Here is a 15,013-nt window from a genome sequence, read left to right as displayed (position 1 = left end):
CAGGCAAGGGCGGGCGCTGAGGTCATGTTTTGGAGCTTGGAAATTATCAGAAGAGTACTCAGAGCTGAGAGGCCAAAGGACATGGTTAGATGTAGAAAGGTGCTCCTGAGGAGGACAGCTCAGGACTGGAGGCAGAGATCCCAGGGAGGCAGTAGGCCAGAGATCTGGACAGAAGAGAATGGGGCTAGACCAAAGCCTGCTGTAGGGAGGGGAGGAGGCAGCAGGTGGGAGAGATACTCAGGAGGCCTAGTGAACAGACCATGGGGCTGGAGGGCCATGAGGGGAATGGGAGCAAAGGAGGCATTTAGGAAAAGGTCCAGGGCTGGGGTGCCTGGGTGGGTCAGTTGGTTGAGCATCCAACTCTTGATCTCAGCCCAGGTCTTGATCTCATGGTCATGAGTTTGAACCCTGCATTGGGCTCCATGCTGGGCATGGAGCCTACTTAGAAAAGAAAATGTCCAGGGCTCTGCCGTGAAGACTGAGGGACAAAGAGGCTGTCCCTAAGATGACCAGGAAGAAGGAGAAGGTTTTGGGGACAGACTGAGGCCTTTGGGGTCATGGCAGGTGTGGGAAATCTGAGAGACTTCTGGAGGAGGCCATCCAAGAGGCTGCAGGAATGTCAGATCTGGGCCTCAGGAGGGAGGTCAGGGACGGTCAAGCCATATGGCACAATAATCAGCAGTAAAGACTCATCAACAATATTAACTGCACTGATGCAAATAAGGAAAATGTGATAATATCCTGTTTTGTCCTTAGTCCGTTCAGGCTGCCCCGATCTATCTCTTCTTTATGGAAATAAAAATGAATATAAGAGCTTGTTATGAACAACTGTACAGCAACAAATGGAATAACCTAGATGAAATGAAAAATTTCTAAAAAATATAAAAACTACCAAAACTGACTCAAGAAGAAATAGAAAGGGACACCTGGGTGGTTCAGTTGGTTAAACATCTGCCTTTGGCTCAGGTCATGATCCCAGGGTCCTGGGATTGAGCCCCACATCAGGCTCCCTGCTCAGCGGGAAGCCTGCTTCTCCCTCTCCCTCTGCCGCTCCCCCTGCTTGTGCTCTCTCTCTCTCTCTCTCTGTGTCAAATAAATAAATAAAATCTTTAAAAAAAAGAAAAAAAAACAGATGAAAATCTTGACCTTTGATTTGGCAATGATTTCTTAAGTATGATACTAAAAGTCCACGCAACAAAAGAAAAAGCAGACAAATTGAACCTCATCAAAATCAAAAACTTTTCTTTTTAAAATTTTTTATTGTTATGTTAATCACCATACATTACATCATTAGTTCTCGATGTAGGGTTCCATGATTCATTGTTTGTGCATAACACCCAGTGCTCCACGCAGAATATGCCCTCTTTAATACCCATCACCAGACTAACCCATCCCCCCACCCTCCAAAATTAAAAACTTTTCTGAATCAAAGAGAGTGAAAAGACAACCCATAGAAGGGGAGAAAATATTTGTAAATTGTATGTCTGATAAAGACTAATATCTAGGGGCACCTGGGTGGCTCAGTCGTTAGGCATCTGCCTTTGGCTCAGGTCATGATCCCAGGGTCCTGGGATCGAGCCCCGCATCGGGCTCCCTGCTCCGTGGGAAGCCTGCTTCTCCCTCTCCCACTCCCCCTGCTGTGTTCCCTCTCTCGCTGTGTGTTCCTCTGTCAAATAAATAAAATCTTAAAAAAAAAAAAAAAAGACATATCTAGAGGGATGCCCAGGTGGTTCAGCTGGTTAAGCGTCTCTTGATTTCAGCTCAGGTCATGATCTCAGGGTTGTGAGATCGAGCTCAGTGTCTGGCTCCATGCTCAGAGCAGAGTCTGCTTGAGATTCTCTCTCCCTCTCCCTCTGCCCCTTCCGCTCATGATCTCTTTCTCTCTCAAATAAATAAATATTTTTTAAAAAGACTAATATCTAGAATAAAAAGAACTTCTACAACTCAACAACAAAAATACCACAAACAACCCATTTTAAAAATGAGCAGAAGACTTGAATGGACGTTTCTCTGAAGATATATAAATGGCCAATAGGCACATGAAAAGATATCCAACATCATTAGTTATCAGGGAAATGCATATCAAAACCACAGTGAGAGTTGGGGTACCTGGCTGGCTCAGTGGGTACTCTACCCACATGTGACTCTTGATTTCGGGGTCACAAGTTCAAGCCCCATGTTGGGTGTGGAGCCTACTTAAAAATAAAATCTTAAGGGGCACCTGGGCGGCGCAGTCAGTTGAGTGTATGACTCTTGGTTTTGGCTCAGGTCATGATCTCAGGGTCATGGGATGAAGCCCCCAGTAGGGCTCTGCACTCAGGGTGGTGTCTGCTTGACACTTTCTGTCCTCTCCCTCTGCCCCTCTCTCACCTCTCTGTCTCTCTCTCTAAAATAAATCTTTAAAATAAATAAATAAATATTAAAAAAAACCATAGTGATAGATCTCATCATACCTATTAGGATGTCTATGTTAATTTAAATAACAACAGATAGAACAAGTGTTGGCAACGATGTGGAGAAATTGGAACACGTTATGTTGCTAGTTGGAAAGTAAAATGGTTCAGCTGCGGTGGAAAATAGTTTGCTGGTTCCTCAAAAAGTTAAACATAGAATTACCATATCCAGCATTTCCATTGCTAGGTTTATTACCCAAAAGAATTGAAAACATGTTCTCAAACATGTTTGGTTTTTTTTCCCAAGATTTTATTTATTTATTTGAGAGACACAGTGAGAGAGGGAATACCAGCAGGCAGTGGGAGAGGGAGAAGTAGGCCTCCTGCGGAACAGGGAGCCCGATGTGGGGCTCAATGTGGGGCTCAATCTCAGGATCCTGGGGTCATGACCCCAGCCAAAGGCAGAGGCTTGAGGACTGAGCCACCCAGGGGCCCCAAACATGTTTGCTTTTTAAAAAAATATGTGTAGCACGATTCAGTTTTTGTTTTAAAACTTTTAAAAATAACACTATTAACTAATTGGAATTGAAATAAAAACTTTAAAAAAAACTTTTTAAAGACACAGGTGATTTTACATATCCATTCATTCACTCATTCAACAAATATTCATTGACTGTGTACCACATGCTGGGAATACATAAATAAAGAACACCGATAAATATTCCTGCTTTTGTGGAGCTGACCTTCTAAAGAAGACAGAAGAGTTGGCTTTGAGAAAGGGGGAGATGTTGAATAGGCAGGTGTGATATATACGGAGGAATCAGGAGTGGGGATAAAACAATGGGAATCCTCCGCGTATATGTGGTATTTAAGGCATAAGACTGGATGATTTTTGTAAAGTTTGTGCATATTTTTATAAGCTTGGAGAAAATGTAGAGGATGCACTGACAGACTAGAGAGAAAGACCTCGGTTCAAATCTCAGCGCTTAGTCTCTGGGAAGGTTACGCAGCCTTTCAAAGGCTGTTTATAAAATGGAAATAATGGCACAGCTCCACTACCGCCCCCTCTTGGCTTAAAGAAGCTTCTGTGAAGGTGGAACCTCGAAGACAGAAATGTAGCGTCACGAACGCGGGAGCTGAAGCCATGGCAGCCATATTGGTTACGGGAGGCGGGGAAGCGTTGCGATCACTGCCATTTTCAGTTGGGGCAGGAGGGGACTTCCGGTCACCATCTTGAATGACAGCAGAGGCGGAGCTCTGACTGACATGTTCATTAAGGGCCGGACTCCAAGGGCACCTCCCCGAGAGCGGCTGAACGCGAACCGCGGCGGGCGGAGGTCGGCAGCCGTAGCCGCGCCCCCGGCGTTGGGCTCCACCTCCCGGCCCCACTTCCGCCGGGTGAGCGTCTGTAGGCGACGCTGCCGTAAATCGGGCCGGAGGTTTGCCGCATCACGGAAGATGGCGGCCACGGCGGTGAACGGGGCGCCGGGCACTTCGAACTCGGGCCCTGCGGCGGCCTCGGGTGCAGTCCTGCAGGTCGCAGCCGGCATGTACGAGCAACTTAAGGGCGAATGGAACCGTAAAAGCCCCAATCTTAGCAAGTGCGGTGAAGAGCTGGGCCGTCTCAAGGTAGGGTTCGGCGGGGGCCGCTATGAGGGGTCTGGACCTAGCCGAGTTCCCCGCCACGGGCGACACCAGGACGGGTTGGGGTATCCAGTAGGGTGAAGGATTCGGAACTGCCAAAGTGCGAGCTTAGAGGGGTGAAGAAGAGGTTTGGAACGGATCAAACACGGCCCCACATTGGGGGTGGGGGAGGCAGTGATGGAAATGTTCAGGCACAACTAAGTGAGGGGTTCAAGTTTTGGTATTCGGAGGCCTAGCTGGCTGGAGCGGCAGGATGGCAGTATTGGAGTTTTTCTGATGGTGGGTTCTTGACGAGAGCAAGGGGGAATGAGGACTGGACAGGGTGATGAAAGAAGGCTGAGACGAAGGGTTGTGTGGTTAGACCAGACCCAAGTAAGGGTCTGAGAGATCTGGGACTTAGGGACGCATCTGGGGAGAGGTAGGGCAGCTGAGTTTTGAGGACAGGACTGAATCTAGAAAAAATGTTCTTATAGGAGAGGACCAGAATGGTGCTCAGGGTGCTTCAGACCGAGCGTGTTTGGGAAAGAGTACAAGTATCGTGGGCCGAGCTAAGTCTCTGAATGGGGCATGTCTGATAAGTGATGTGTGGGCTAGACGATGGGGGATGTTAGCTCCCTTCCCTCCCAGGTGTGGATTTGGGGGTGGATGGGAGGTATAGCTGGGCCCAACCCAATGGATTGTGGAAAAGGTCTGCCAAGAACTGAAGGTGCTAGCGTCCCCCCATCCCCTTGATTCCCTTGAGTCAGGCATGGGGGGTGTTTCCTGTTTCCCCAGTGGGGCTATTAATTGTAACATGAGGTCATCCTAAATGGGCACTCAGTGTGCCCAGGCCCTATTCTGAGTGCTTTCTGAGGATTGACTCCTTTAAAACTCACAACAGCCTTGAGTCAGGGATGATGATTAGTTCTGTTTCCTAGGTGAGAAAACTAAGGCTTAGCAAAAGTAAGTAACCTGTACTTGAGGTCCCATCTTTCTTTCCTTCCTTCTCTGCTCTCCTTGTCAGCTGGTTCTGCTGGAGCTCAACTTCTTGCCAACCACAGGGACCAAACTGACCAAACAGCAGCTCATTCTGGCCCGTGAGTGTCTTTGGGGCAGGTGGGAGTGATGGGCTGAGGGTGATTGGAGGAATGGCAGGAGTGGTGGTCAGGAGAGGGACTCAGGCACCTCCTGAGAACCTGCCCTGTCACCCACAGGTGACATTCTGGAGATTGGGGCCCAGTGGAGCATCCTGCGCAAGGACATCCCCTCCTTCGAGCGCTACATGGCCCAGCTCAAATGCTACTACTTCGATTACAAGTGAGGATGGGTTCTGCCCCTGATTGGGTGGGGGCAGGCGGTTATATGGTTGCCTTTTTTTTTTTTTTAATCACTGGTTCTCCAGCCGCTCAGATCATCTTCATTCACCTGGAAACTCCTTGTTTGTCTAGCTCTGTCCCCAGAGCTTCGGGGTGGGGGTGCTGTTGCCCTGGAGGTCCTTATCCTGGGATTGTACTGGGTTCATCCCCCATGGCAGCCAGTAGAATCTTTGTGACACTAAAATTTGACCCAATGTCAATACCCTGATTGGAACCTGTCATGACTCTCCATAGCTCTCAGGCTCTAGACCAGACTTTCCTGCAGCCTCCAATGCTATATCAGCCATGACCCCTCTGACTCTGCCTCCCCTATCCCAGCCCAGTCTCTCCCACTGAACTCCTAAAGTCAGAGGCGTCTTGGTCACGGCTGCATTCCAGTACTGCCTAGCATGAGGCTGGGCCCAGAGCAGGGATTCACTGAATATGTGTTGAATATAAAACTTAATGTTTTTTAACTCAGTAGTGCCTGCATGGATTAATGATTAAGAATTTGACATCAGAAGTCAGACAAACCTGAGTTTTTGTTTTTGTTTTTTTAAAGATTTTTTAATTTATTTTTTGACAGAGAGAGAGAGATAGCGAGAGAGGGAACACAAGCAGGGGGAGTGAGAGAGGGAGAAGCAGGCTCCCCGCGGAGCAGGGAGCCCAATGCGGGGCTCGATCCCAGGACCCTGGGACCATGACCTGAGCCGAAGGCAGACACCCAATGACTGAGCCACCCAGGCGCCCCCAAACCTGAGTGTGAAACTAATTTTGCCACTTCCTGATTATGTGGTCTTGGGCAAATGACTTCACCTCCCTATGCCTCAGTTTCCCTCTTAAAGTAAGGGTGATAACTCTTAATATCATAATCATAGCTAACGCAGAATATTTATTTGAGTCAAGTACTGTTCCGATCACTGTACCTGGGTTAAGTCATTTAATTCACTTAACCCTTATTCACTTGACCTACCTTCTATGAGATGGACGCTGTGGTAGTACTCATTTTACATCTGGGGAAACTGAGGCTGGGTCCCTTTACTGAAGTGAGGTCACCTGCTTGGACCCATATGACTTGTGACTTCTTCATACCTCTCTGGGCTTCAGTTTCATTTGAAAACCCAAGACCCGATACTTCTGCAAGGGGACAGCACAGGGCAGTCATCAGGGAGTGGGGAGTGGAGCCTGGAGTGGGGGGCTCGTAGGTACTTAAGCCCTCCTTACGTTGGTTCTCCCACCCTGGTCCACAGGGAGCAGCTCCCCGAGTCAGCCTACATGCACCAGCTCTTGGGCCTCAACCTCCTCTTCCTGCTCTCTCAGAACCGGGTGGCTGAGTTCCACACAGAGTTGGAGCGGCTGCCTGCCAAAGACATCCAGACCAATGTATACATCAAGCATCCTGTGTCCCTGGAGCAAGTGAGGCTGGGGAAGGGGGTGGGGGGATCTGAAGGGGGTGGTGCAGGTACAGACATTAGGGAAGATTTCCTGGAGGAGTGGGCAGGAGTCACCTTTTAGCCCAGGCACTCATTTGCTCATTTGTCCAACAGCTGTTGAGCCCCAGCCATGTGCCATGTGGTTGGTTTTCAGACTGTACTGCAAACAAAACAGATTAAAATCCAGGATCTGGTGGGCATGACATTCAGATGAGGAAGTAGACAGTAAACTAAAAGATTAATCTGTGTGGTTTGTGGTCTGTCAGAAGTTAAGTGCTATGGAGTAAAACAAAGGTAAGGAGGGTAGAGAGTCGGGGCAGGGGTGAATTTTTTTGTAGGGTGGTCAGGGAAGGCCTTGCTGAAAAGGTGAGATTTGAGAAAGATTGGAAAGAGGTGATGAACCCAACCATGTGGACATCTGGGGGGAAGTGAACTGAGGAGAGGGAGCCGCCAGTCCAAGGTCCCAAGGCAGAAACCTGCCTGGGGTGGCTGAGGGTAAGTAAAGACAACAGTGTTTCTAGAACAAGGTGAGCGTGGTCAGGGAAGAACTTTAGTACTGAAGGTTAGGAAGTAGTCCCTAGAGCTGACGTCTCCTGGGAGGATTTTGCTGTGACGAGAAGATGGGAGAGAGCAGTTACAGCCAGCAGCAAAACTCAAGCAAGGGAGTAGAGGCGTGAGCCCGGGGTGGATCGGCTCTGTCTCCCTCCTGTCTCCCTCCTGTGATCGGAGAATAGATAAGATAATTAGCTATCAGCCCAGAGCAGTTTGGAGAAAGAATGTGCATGAGTGCGTGTATGTGTACACACCAGGGAGGGCTTCCTGGAAGAGAAGGTGCTCAGTCGGCCTGGGGAATGCGTGACTGTACACTAAGGGTGTTCTAGCAGAGGGGATTATGGAGGCACTGGGAACGTGGTGAGGCCTCAGCTGATAGGCCCCTGTGCTACCTGCTCCCCACCCTCTTTTCCTCCCCACCCCTGGCCTCTGCAGTACCTGATGGAGGGCAGCTATAACAAGGTGTTCCTGGCCAAAGGCAACATCCCTGCTGAGAGCTATACCTTCTTCATTGACATCCTGCTTGACACTATCAGGTGTGTGTGTGTGGGGGGGATGGGCAGGGTCCTGTGGGGTTCAGAAAGAGCTTGGACTCTGGAGTCAGACAGCCCTGAGTTGAATCGCATTCTGGCCACTTGAGGTCTGGAGAGGTTGGGCACATCAGTTCTCCTTTTCTATGAACTGGAACTTGTCATGAGATTGTGGAAAACAGGCCACATCTCACTGTGGGCTGCTTATCTGTGTGCGCATACGATCCGGGCTTGGGCTTGGCACCCAGACAGTGCTCAGGAGGCAAGACCCAAGTTGCCTGGCTTAGGAGTGCTCCAGTCCATGAGGCATGTGACCTCACCTCAGGTCTCCTAAACTGTGGAACTCTGTTTCCTCTTCCTTAGAATGGGGCCATTAAGTCCCGCTCAGGGGTTGCTCCATGCACTAGTGACATGACATGGGCAGGTGGGCATGACATTTACACATCCCTTGAAGAATAAAAGGGTCCAGGTGGTGGCAGAGCCAGTTCATGGAGGCAAAGTACCAGACTGAGATGGGTTTCCATTTCTTGGATGGCAAAGCCAAGCTCAGAGTTGTGGTGGAAGTGAAGAGAGGTGGCTTAGTGAGTTTAGGTTATTTTTAAGTGAGAAATATTTGGCTATCTAAAATGAACAGGGAATAATATATAACGAATGTCTGTATACCTGCCACTTGGTCTAAGAGATAAAATACATCAGAAATGGGTGCACGCTCCCTGTCACTAACTTTTCCCTGGAGCTAACTCCTTCATTTTCAGTGACTTGATCCTTTGATGTTTTTCTACTTCATTATTGATCTTGATGCCTCTTAACGGGTGGCAAGGAACCCTCCCAAGATCAGATCTAGAAATGGGGCACAGCATCCTTGTGTGTGTGGGGAGGGGGGCGTCTGTAAAGAGATTCCCTCGTGTGAATCCTAGGCTGGGTTTCAGACAGCCTGAAGTCCTCATGGCTGGGAGTGGGATTCAGAGTTTGAGCCCAGGAGTCTCAGAGATCTGGACCCTGCTGTTGCCCTGGCTTTGCAACTCTGGTCAAGCTCCTCCCCCTCTCCAAGCCTGGATGAAACAGGGCAGGAAGCATGTTCCAGCCGTCAGTGCTGAACTGTCAGAGCTCACACGTGTCAGGCCTGGGAGGACAAGGCCTGAAGAGTTGTCTGTGCTCAGTAATGAGAGCCTTGTCTTTCCTCAGGGATGAGATTGCTGGGTGCATCGAGAAGGCCTATGAGAAAATCCTTTTCACTGAGGCCACCCGGATCCTCTTCTTCAACACACCCAAAAAGATGACCGACTACGCCAAGAAGGTGGCTGGGGCGCAGGGCGAGGGGCTGTGGGGCCAGGGGTGCACTCATAGTAGGATTTTCTGGAGGGACTCTGGAGCAAAACTGCACATGTTTAAATCCAGGTGTGTGACCACAGGCAGGTTGCTGAACTTCTCTGAGCTTCAGTTTCCCGATCTGTAGAATGGGGCTAGAATTTAACATGTGGGATGAGCTCAGCTTAGCATGAGCACCTGGCAGGAGGTGGAGATGGACACTGACGCTCAGTACCTGTTGAGCTCTTGTCCCTAACAGGATTCCTTAGAGTTTTTCTCCGCGAGCCTTTGCCTCATTTGGCCTGGGCTGTTTATGCAGGAGTCGTGCCCTTGGAGACATTGGGGCATGGGGTGTAGGGACCCCGGTAACCAAGGAGGGTCAAGACCAGACTGGAAGAGGTGAAATTGAACTTGAGCTATGGTGACAGCTGACATTTAGTGATCATTTACATGGCCAAACACTTCTCAGCAACTTTAGAGGTGTTGATTCACTGAATTCTCATAGCAGACCCAGAGAGGTGTGTGATAAGAGTCCTTGTCTCAAACACGGAGAAACGGGGGCACAGAGAGGTGAAGTTACTGGTCTAGAGTTGTGTGGGTAGAGTAGGGGTGGCGAGGAACAGGAGCCAGGGCCCACATAGGCACGTGCTGGCTCTGTGGGGTGGTGGGGGGTAGCCTGTGCGATCACCCCACCCATCTGTCACCCTTCCCTTCCTGCAGCGAGGGTGGGTTCTGGGCCTCAACAACTACTACAGCTTTGCCAGCCAGCAGCAGAAGCCAGAAGATACCACCATCCCCTCCACGGAACTGGCCAAGCAGGTCATCGAGTATGCCCGGCAGCTGGAGATGATCGTCTGAGCCTGCCCGGTGCCGGGCTGGGGCCGGGCTTGCCGTATTTAAAGCAGTGGCAGGGCAGGGCTTCCTCCAATAAAGGTGGATTGACATTCTCTCTTCTAGGCCCTTGTCTCCCCGGGTGGAATGGTGGGGAGACAAGTTCCTTATCTCGGGAGAACTTAGAAGTCTGGGGGCCCTTTGGGAGCTGAGATAACCCTCTGTTGGGTCAGCCTCTGTCCAGCGGCCATGGCTGAAGCTGTCCAATGGCAGCGCATCATAGGGGCCCAGTGGCAGGGGAGCCCAGGTTCCAGGTAGAGGGCTTGCAGCCAGCTGTGGACCCACAGGAATGCCAGGCCAAGGCACGAGTTTTTCAGCGAAGGGGGTGACGCGTCACAATTTTTAAAATGTTTGCAATTAAACCAGTTTGTTCAATGACGTGCGAAATGGAACCTGTCTGTGGGCTACCAGTTTGAGACCTCTGTGGAACAATAGGTGTGGGCGCCGGCATGGGCTTGCCCTGTCCCATCCTTCCTGAGCCAGTGCTGTAACTTAGGACCTTCTGAACCACCCCCAGCCTGTGTTTCCTGCCTTGAAGTTCTTGAGAAGGTATTTAAGGCAGAGTCCAAATCTGGCTGAGCCATCTGTGGGATGTGGGATTTTCAACAAAGTCTCCCAGAGTCCGTTTCCACATCTGTATAAAGGGAGTGAGAACTCCTGCTTTCCAAAGGGATTTGTGCTGAACATCTCAGCTTGCAATCAGACTGGCTCAGAAATGGGGTTGATGGTATCAAGGGTAATGAAACTGTCTCAGCCCTGGGCCCATCAGTCCAGGTGCTGGATGCCTGGAACCTCCGTCACTGCTGTTCTGGGTCCAGTCTCCTTAACTGTTTCTAAGATGTGCTTTCATGGAGGCCTCTGCCCTAGCCCATTCCATCCCTTCAACCCTAAGCAAGTGACTGACAGGTAGCTAGACATCTGGATGGTTATTTTATTGTCAAGGAGTGGGAGGCAGAGGGCACTGAGCAGACTGCACTCAGTTGGAATGGGTGGCCTGCAAGTCGTAGTGCTCTAGCCCGGCCACCAGCGAGCCAGCCAGCTTGATGGTGGCAACCCAGGGTGGCTCACTCAGGTGGTTGGTGGGCGTGCTCAGCCTAGAGGGAGGGTAGAATCAGCAGGGCATGGTCAGGTGGCCAAGCCCTTTCCCCTTCTAGGTTTCACTTTGCGCATCTCTATGAGGGGCCATGTATGAGTATCACAAAGGCAGTCTAGGGCAGGGCTGTTTTCACTTAAATTTAGGAAAGGGGGCTAAGGGTTGGTGATAGTGTCTGTGTCCTGTACTCCCCTCTCCCCCACCTGGCCCATCCCTGCTGAACCCCCAAGGAGTCCAGAGCAGAGGGTCTCTCAGTGATTCAGAATCTTTGGGAGCTAAGGTCCTATAAACCCTGGTGACCAGATTTGTGTGTGTGTGTGTGTGTGTAGAGGGAGGGTGTAACTGAAAGGTATGTCCTCTGGGTCTGAGGACTCAGGTATATACTCTGCAGTACAGGGACTGGGACATCAGTGTCCTCTGGCTGCCAAAGTCTTGGGACCCAGAGTCAGGAGAAGTTGCCAAAGGCTGGGAGGGGTCAGGGACTTCTTTGGAGGTATGCATTCATCTCCGCTCCTGTCCCTGAAAAGCTTGAGACATGGTCCTTCTTGGTGCCCTTGGATAGGGTTAAGGCTGTGAATAGGGTCAGTCCCACTGGCACCAGCTTTCCTCCCTGATGACTCCAGAAAGTCACAGGGCCAACAGTCAGCTTGGAGATCTGTATACCAAGAGTCTGGACCAAAGTGTTCCCTGTCCCTGGTCAGGGGTCAGTATGGTGTCAAGTTTTCTCTTAGTCTTGAAGGATTGGAGCTCAGCTGGGTTTGAGATACAGCCAAGGAAGGAGTCAGGGGTCAGCTGGGGTCAGGACTCCAAAGGGCTGAATGGGACTCAATCCCGGAAGGTCGGGTTCAGGACTTCAAGGGGTATACCCTCCCCTCCCCACTCCCTGACGACCTTCCCTCACCAGGCAGACACGTTGCGTGGTAGACGGCGATGACGCGGCTGGTGGCGGCAGTAACACTTGCAGGGACAAGAGTTAAGCACCTGGAAGGGCGGCCAGTGGCGTGTGGTGCCCGTGTTAGCCATTCCCGCTGGAGGCGTCCCGCCGCCACCACCCGCTCCACCACCACTGTCCGTCACGGTAGCTGCAGTACGTTCACGAGGACCATCTCCGGGTGCACCATCCTCACGGGACGCGCCTCGGGCTGCGCGGGAACCCTTGCTCCTGCGCGTGCGGGCCTTGATGGGCGCGGGCGCAGGCAGCATTGGCTCCGCTATGGTGGGAGCCGGGGCCGGGGCCGGGGCCGGGGCCGGGGCCGGGACCGGGGCCGGGGTCGGGACCGGGGCCGGGGTCGGGGCCGGGGCCGGGGTCGGGGCCGGGGCCGGGGCCTGGTCGGCAGCCAAGGCGAGGGGCAGAGTGGGAGCCGGGGCGGGAGCCAGAGGCGCCGCCTCCAAGTGGCCCGGGCGTGGGGTGGGAGGGCGGGCCACGGGCAGCGGCGTTAGCTGGAGCACGGGCGGCTGTGGTGTCGGCGGCGGCGCGGGAGGCGGCGTGGGTGGTGGCGTGGGCGGCGGCGGCGGTGGTGGCACCTCCTGTGGGCCTCCCGGCCCTGGGCTCACAGGCTCGCCATTGGTGGGCGCCGGGAAGATGAACATAGGCGGCGCCAGCAGGGCCGGTGCAGGCCTCCGGGGCCCGGGAGCTGGGTGCGTCTGCCCTGGCGGAGGCGGTGGGGAGCCCCAGGGCCCTGAGAGCGCGGCCGCCCGCCGTCGGGGCACCCCGACACCGCCGCCGGCTCCATTGAAACGGAAGTGGCGTTCGGGGCCGTCGGGAGGGCTCACCCAGTCAAATTTGGGCTTCGAGCCTGGAAAGGTGGTGTACGGTGGCGGCGGAAGGGTCCTGGCGTGGGACACAGGCGCCGAGGGGGGTCCAGAACACCCCTCGCGGTCTCCATCACCGCCTTCTGCTTCCTGAGTCCCCCGAGGGACCTCTCCCGAGGGTCGAGCGGCCCGAGGGGCCAGGGGCCCCTGCTTCAGGACCTCAGCGTAAGAGATGGAACCCGAGGCGGCAGCGAAGAGTTCTCCGCCTCCGCCGCCCCTGAGCGAGGCTTTGGCCGCTAAGGAACTCGAGGCTGCCGGAGGGGCCAAAGTGGGCCCCGACTTGAAGGTGACTTTACACAGCAGACTCAAGCCGGACTCGGAGACCGTAGGCCGGGCCATTTCGCCCTCGCCCGCTTGGGGAGGCGCCCCTCTGCGGGCTCCAACGGCCGTCTGGCCCTCGCTGCCGTACCCGACCTGGCTTTCTGTGGGGGGTCTGGCGGGTGTGGCCAGAGCAGGAATGATTCTGTGGTCCGGGGGCTGCCGGTCGGAAGGTGGCGGTGGTGGCAGCTTCCGCGGCTCCAAGGGCGGCTGAGTAGGGGATGGGGCCCTCGGGATAGAGCTGGGGTCCTCTCCAGTTAGTTGCCGGGGCGGCGGCGGCAGCGGACGGAGGCTCGGAGGATCGCCCTGGCCGCGATGGCTCGCCTCCAGCAGACCGCGGATCCGGGGCACCGGAGTGCCTGTGGGTTTTCGCCACTTAGACGGCGCGGGCAGCAGGGTCCCCACGGGGGGCGGGGGTGGTGTGGAGACCGCGGCCGCAGCCGCCTCCTCTGAAAGGGGCGTCACTGGCGAGGGCAGTTGTAAGGTCAGGGGTAGGGGCGAGGTTGAGGCCTGGGGCTCCGGGGGTACCAGGATTCCCGGGGGCGCGGAGCTGCCAGGGAACCAGACGCCCAGCCCGCGAGCCAGGCGCATGGCTGGGGAGGAGGGGGTCACCTCGGGCTCCACCAGGGACGTCCGGCGGGAGTCAGAGGAGCGGTCCGAGGCTTGCTCTTTTCGGGAGCCCCCGCCCGCGGACGGCTCCGACTGCACGTTCCCCATTTCTGACGGAGGTCGGGGACTGTGGTCAGAAAAAGTTCCGCCAGTCAGTTTGCTAAAACTGTGGGGACTCCAAGAGGCTGGCTGTATTTGGTCCTACCGGTCCACCCCAGACCCGCCCCTGTGTTCCAAGATCCACCCAGGCACCAGTCGCTACCCGCATTCCTGTTACCTGACTCTCGAAGCTCGAGCGTTCTTCCCCATAGCCCCAATCAACTACCGTCATGCCTTCTTCCTCATGGCCCCATTCAGCTGCTGTTCAGACACTTAGGCTCCATTCTCTTAGTGTACTAAGGTTCTGTCCCTGTCCCCTCACCCTACCCCAACTTGTCCCTCAGGGCACATCCCTACACTTTGACCAGGTTCCCGGCCTCTAGGCTCCAAGACGCAGGTCTTGCCCGCTTTCCTGTCAGTCACTCAGGCCACATCACTCATGATGATTGTGCTCAGGAGCCTGCCTGTAAGGCCTGCAAGGAGTTCAAACCTCTCCCAGTCTTCTAACCTGGCTCCGGAGGCCCAGGCCCCGCCCCTGCTCTCTGGTCCCGCCCCCGATTGTCGGTATCGGGCCTCAGCACCCGCCCCAGGTCTGGCCCCGCCTCCGCGGTATTCTTGTCTTGCTAACCCCTTCGTCCTCACCTCTAACCCTCCGACCCCTGTCTCTGTGTCGATCATTTGAGTCTCGCCCTCTTCCCTGGCAGCGTCAGATCTTCAGGCCTCACTACTAAACTTTTCCGGCTCCTGGTCTACCAGCCGTCTTCAACACTCAGGCCTCACCCCTTTCTCCAACTCCGCCCTGGCCCCGCCTTCGCCCAGAGGTTCCCACTCACCGACTCCTCCAACCGACCAAAGTTCAGACCGCGGCCCCCTGGGCCCAGGGCAGGACGGGGAACGGCCGTAGCAGAAAATAACCGAAAAGAACGGGAATGAAGCGGGTGATGGCAAGTGGGCGAGACAGCGAGGGCGGAACCCGAGATCTAGGCCCCGCCCCCGG

At 53.9% G+C, this 15,013-nt stretch overlaps 2 protein-coding genes across 5 annotated transcripts; one reads left to right on the top strand and one right to left on the bottom strand.

Moving 5' to 3' along the window:
* Positions 1-3,644: 3,644 nt before the first annotated feature.
* PSMD8 (proteasome 26S subunit, non-ATPase 8) lies at positions 3,645-10,463 on the top strand. Its single transcript, XM_025854360.2, has 7 exons — positions 3,645-4,022; positions 5,041-5,113; positions 5,231-5,333; positions 6,622-6,787; positions 7,792-7,892; positions 9,072-9,183; positions 9,915-10,463. Exons 1-7 carry the CDS (start codon positions 3,660-3,662, stop codon positions 10,050-10,052), a joined length of 1,056 nt encoding a protein of 351 aa, XP_025710145.1. The 5' UTR covers positions 3,645-3,659; the 3' UTR covers positions 10,053-10,463.
* A 533-nt stretch (positions 10,464-10,996) lies between these two features.
* GGN (gametogenetin) lies at positions 10,997-14,996 on the bottom strand. Of its 4 annotated transcripts, none has more exons than XM_073885400.1 (4): positions 14,850-14,898; positions 14,195-14,277; positions 12,080-14,044; positions 10,997-11,179 (listed from the first exon to the last, which is right to left on the bottom strand). In XM_073885400.1, the coding sequence occupies exons 2-4, from the start codon at positions 14,224-14,226 to the stop codon at positions 11,062-11,064; spliced, it is 2,115 nt and encodes a 704-aa protein (XP_073741501.1). In that variant the 5' UTR covers positions 14,227-14,277; positions 14,850-14,898; the 3' UTR covers positions 10,997-11,061. The 4 variants fall into 4 exon arrangements, with proteins under 4 accessions (XP_073741501.1, XP_073741500.1, XP_025710458.1 ...); XM_073885399.1 differs by lacking the exon at positions 14,850-14,898 and adding an exon at positions 14,659-14,830; XM_025854673.2 differs by lacking the exon at positions 14,195-14,277 and having other exon boundaries at positions 14,850-14,996.
* Between the last annotated feature and the right edge of the window lie 17 nt (positions 14,997-15,013).

The sequence above is a fragment of the Callorhinus ursinus genome, unplaced genomic scaffold (assembly GCF_003265705.2).
Source record: "Callorhinus ursinus isolate GAN/ISIS: 27379988/994484 unplaced genomic scaffold, GSC_fseal_2.0 scaffold61, whole genome shotgun sequence".
Lineage (NCBI taxonomy): Eukaryota > Metazoa > Chordata > Mammalia > Carnivora > Otariidae > Callorhinus > Callorhinus ursinus.
This window is presented reverse-complemented; position numbering and strand designations above follow the sequence as displayed.